Raw genomic sequence first — 4,843 nt, 5'->3', positions numbered from 1 at the left:
GATTTGGAAGCCATAAGGACAGAACCTGAAAGCAGTGTTGACCTCATGAAACAAATGTCACTGAATCATATTTCACGTTATCCTTTCATAAGTTGTATTAAATAAGCTTCTGTCATTTGGGCAATGTGTTAACTTATTTATGTAGGCATTATAAAAACTCTGAATGTTAAAAACATGTTACTCTAACTTAGAATAAGTTAACAAAAGTAAAACACTCTCTCAGATTTATCTTTCCAGCCACTGCTGTATGATCGGTTCAACCAAAGATTTGTTTCTCTGTTTTATTTAGGTAGTTTTCAGAGAAATAAAGGTGTCCAGTTATTCACATGAAAAAATCTAAGGCTAAAGACTAAGTCTGGGAAGCCTTATAACAACTGCTTTAGAGGATGACTAAGAGCATGTTCTGTGTGTACATTTACTGCAGAAGACGTCTTACTGTCATCATCTTCCCTCTAGCCACCCTGCATGTTGTACTCCTGTTCCAGGGTCAGTGGCTGTGAGACGGTCAGATGCTGCAGCTCAGGACACTTCATCCATTCATGATACCCGAAGAGTGTAAACAAATTGAAACAAAACCAAGTGTCTGCTGAAATCTGAAGTTTCAAACACCACTGGTGCTTCAGAGGGCATTTCACAGTTTTTTTTTTTTTTTTTTTTAGCTATACTTGACATTAGTGTAATAAGAAGAGAGGGAGGATCCTTAAAAAATATATTATTGGCTTAAAATACATTAATATTCAGTGATATTTTATATCTAGGCTTTTCAGGCAGTGTATCTATTACTGTCACATACTGCACTTTAACATCTACTTTAAATGAAGAAATTAGAAAAAAGTACTACAGACTCAATGATAACACACTCTTCCTGGACTTTTATTGCAACAAGAGAAATGATCAGATGTCGCTGTGCTTCGGCCCCACCCTTTAAGAGGCTGCCATGTTTTACAAGCCACTAAATGTCATGCTAGCTGTTTTGTTTGACACTCCAAAGCTCTGAATCTTTTCTTGCCACAAACAGAAAGAAAAGCACCAAGATATCATCCACCCTTCTCTCTAGGTGATACTGAAACGACTCACACCTAATAAAAAAATTCATGCAGCATTGTGAGGATTCCCATTTTTATCAAAGGAAACAGTGATGACCATTCAGTTTGTATTTTGTGTCAATATATGTATGTTCTATGTTGTGTACAGGCTGTGAAAACAAACCTCTCCTTGGGGACAATAAAGCCTTAACTCATCACTGTAACATACACTGAAGTAAGATGCTTTGTAGAGGTTTAGCATGAACAGAAACAGAACTGTCTCCCTTCAGTATGATTACTGCATCATATACCAAAACATTAATGAAAGCAGCAAACAAGCAACAAGTGATCAACATTAACATAAGAGTGAAAAATAGTTTTTTTAATTTACCAATAAAACTTGAGCTCAGGTAATAGTCATATTCCTTATGATACTGTGTTAATAGTGCATGTAAAAAGCTGTATGAAGGAATTTTAAGACTGGCAATAATGATATATCAGAATGGTCTGATTATCTAATCACTGTATAAAAATGGAAACACTCTCCCAACAAAAGTTCTCTTAACTCAGAGCCTCTATAAATCTGTATGAACACACATTAAATCACACTATCCCCAAGATGCTGTTTCCACATCTTTGGTACATCAGTCTAACTATGACACTTCAGAAGTGATTATGTTTGGCTCTTGAATGCTCTACGTCTCCAACAGCATCTACAGAATAATTTTGGCTGAATAGGAGAGAAACAGGCTCATCTTAGCCAGTTTTCCTTCGATTGACCCTCAAGTGGAATCCTTTATACACATTTTGTAGTGAAATGATTTTGTGCAGTCTTGAGTGTTTTAAAAGAGTCAGATCAATAGGATGCTGCCTCTGCCGCTGACACACCCAGCTCCTCCAAGCAGTGCTGCAAGTTGTTACTCCTGCTGGGATTTTCTCTGAGCCTCTTCTTTATGAGAACAGCCGCGTCTTCGATGACCGATGGCCCCTTAATGGACGCGGTGCAGAATGTCTGGAGAAGTTCCAGGTTGGTATTAAGTGCCATCCCAAACAGGAAACGTAGAAAAAGGTCCAGCTTGCCATCTTCACAGAGCAGGCTTCTGTCCACAGCACTTTTGTATAGCTCCATGGCTTTGTGCGGCTTGAATATGCCCCTGACCTTGGCTTTCAGGTGCTGCTGCTCAAAAATGTTCTTCCCCAGGTTTCTAAATGAGAGAAACACATAAAGGGCAGCGAGGTACTCCTGCATGGTGGGGTGGATAAAGCTCAAAACTTTCTCCTGAAACAAGACATATGGCTTTGTGATGTACTGTGTGCACAGGCCACTGTTAATCACTGCTTCCGTGTCGTCGATTCCAGTGTCTTTCCAGTCGGTCTTGGTGATTTTGAACTGGCCTTGTTCCAGCATGTTGAAGGCCACCTTTCCAAGTTTCATGAGGAAGTCTCTTTCTTCATTTGGGGTATGACCTGGAGCTCTAAATACGCGATGCTGACGTATGAGCACTAGCAACAGCTTTGTGTACATGTAGGTGATGCTCCTGGGCAGCTCTGCCTGTGTTCCCTTTTCTCTAAATATGTGCTGGCACTCATCGGCAACCAGTGAGCAGAACAGGGGCAGGTGGCACATTATGCGGAGAGTTTTGAAAGAGTTGATATAAGCAATAACTCGGGTTGCTTGATCTGGGTTCTTAAATCTCTTTTTAAAGTACTCGTCCTTGTCAGGGTCACGGAAGCCAAGCACCTCTATCTCATTATAAGACATGTCCCAAGGAATGTAGCGCCTTACTTGCGGCCGAGTGGTGACCAGGAAGAGGCCGCGGTAAAGCAGCCTGTCTCTGAGGAGGTTGACCACGATTACGTTCAGGGTGGTGGGTCGTGTGTAGTCACCCAAAAGTTCAGTGGTGTTAAAGTCAAGGTTGTCATTGTACTCATCAAGACCATCAAACACAAACATTATCTTGCAGTCTTCACCTCTATAATCCTCCTCCCTGAGTTTCTTTGTTTCTGGGTACAGTTTTTGTATTATTTCAAGCAGGGAGACCTCGGAGCCTTCAAACTGTCTGAGTTCTCTGAATGGCAAAGGAATCAAAAAAGAGACATGTTCATGGGACCGCTGTTCACACCAGTCAAGGATCAACCTTCTGACTGCCATAGACTTCCCTGACCCTGGCACTCCAGTGAGCACTACCAACTTTGTGTTTGAGCGGTCCAGCCTTTTAGAGCTCAAAATATCGCTGGTAGAAAGCAGTTTCCCTGGTTTCCGGTTGCTGTCCAGTTTTACTATGGTCATGACCTCATGTTCAATATTTGGGCCACTATCACAATTTGTTGTAATGTTTAGATCTGTAAAAACCTCATCAAAGGGCTTCCTCTCTCCCTGCATGGCTACATCCTCATATACTTCACCATATATCCTCTTCAGAGTCTCACATAAATCATGACGCACTTCATCTGAAAAAGGAATGTGTATACTGTATAAAAACATATATATGTAAATACATCATTTGTCACTTTTGTTAAGACTGAATCAATGGTAATGCAACAATAAGACACACAAAAGTGTACTTACTTCTGATGCACAAAGTCTCAAGATAGTCGATCAACTTTTTCTGTCCCATCTCATCAAGAAGGACTTTGGTGACCTGCAAAGACACTTCAAGGCTGTAACACTCGAGCATCCGGTCCACCAGGTCCACCAGATCCAAGCCTTGGGGAGGAGTGTTGAATGACTGTGGGTAACGTTGCCACAGCATCATCTTGAATCTCTTAACATCCTTCTCTGACAACTTCTGCAGGATATTAGCAATAGCCTGATTCCAAAAGAAGGATGAAACTCAGTGCTGTTGGTGTTAGCTGGAAGGTGTTTACTGCATTTCTTTTAACACTGATAAAGACAAAAGGGGTACACAAACTGACCTTGAAAGTGAATTTCACTGTCAGAGAAGGATGCCTAATCGTATTGGGGTCTTGAATTAACTCTGGTGCATTAGGCAACTCTGAGACAGTGTCATCTTTACTTTTAACCCTGGTAAGCACATAGTGAAGAAATTTAAACATGTTAGTGACAGTCTAATCACATGCATTAACATATGTAGGCTAAGCGTCTTACTTGGGGGTTCTCTTTTCACAATCATCACTGTCCATAGAGTAGCAGCTAGAGTATGAATCTGTTCTGTCCAGCTGGACCCTAAAATCAAGGAAAAATGAGGACTTGTATTGTAATTAATGCAATAATGCATCATTACCGTTCTCTTTACATACAGAGAGTAACAACACTGTATTCTAAAGCACAGCTACTTGCTGGATTTAGTGTGATCAATGTATGTGTTTATAGTCTGATATAACCTTTGCAGAATCCTTTGTTTTGTTTGTACCTTGTGGAGACTCCATCATCATCATTCGTGGAGACTCCATCATCATCATTCATTGTGTTTGACCTCTCCTCACTTGCCATTGAGCTGTAGCTCAGAGCTGGCGTCAAGGCCTGGTCCACATAATGCCTGACCAAAAAAAGAAAGAGCTTGTTAGTTGCTCAGCAGTCACATAACAAGCGATCACAAGCTTCCATAGCACACACAGACATGTCAAGTCTAGGGCATCTGAACTGCGGACAGGGACTTTTGAAGGTTGATGAACAAACATAGTTTTTAACCTGTTCTGGGTCTTTATTTGTTTTCTGTCAGAACTGGCTATTTTTGTGAGGTACATGTTTCCAAGCTTTTCTATAGCTGAAAATTAACATGCAGCAACAGATACAGATCGTTAAAGAAATAACCCATAGCACTGGTACACAGACTGTTGAAAAAAAAAATAAATAA

At 40.7% G+C, this 4,843-nt stretch overlaps 1 protein-coding gene across 3 annotated transcripts in view; it reads right to left on the bottom strand.

The window, feature by feature from the left end:
- Positions 1-852: 852 nt before the first annotated feature.
- The window catches only part of nlrc3l1 (NLR family, CARD domain containing 3-like 1), a 6,129-nt gene continuing 2,138 nt past the window's right edge, over positions 853-4,843 (bottom strand). For all 3 annotated transcript variants that reach the window (XM_020599081.1, XM_020599080.1, XM_020599082.1), the window contains exons 3-7: positions 4,400-4,525; positions 4,135-4,212; positions 3,942-4,050; positions 3,595-3,835; positions 853-3,476 (exon numbers count right to left, since the gene is read on the bottom strand). In XM_020599081.1, the coding sequence (XP_020454737.1) occupies positions 1,882-3,476; positions 3,595-3,835; positions 3,942-4,050; positions 4,135-4,212; positions 4,400-4,525 (2,149 nt within the window). In that variant the 3' untranslated portion in view covers positions 853-1,881. The remainder of the gene's footprint in view (positions 3,477-3,594; positions 3,836-3,941; positions 4,051-4,134; positions 4,213-4,399; positions 4,526-4,843) is intronic.

This window comes from Monopterus albus, unplaced genomic scaffold (genome assembly GCF_001952655.1).
Source record: "Monopterus albus unplaced genomic scaffold, M_albus_1.0 scaffold39.1, whole genome shotgun sequence".
Lineage (NCBI taxonomy): Eukaryota > Metazoa > Chordata > Actinopteri > Synbranchiformes > Synbranchidae > Monopterus > Monopterus albus.
Note: the sequence above shows the minus strand (reverse complement) of the source record. Positions and strands in the feature narration are given on the sequence as shown.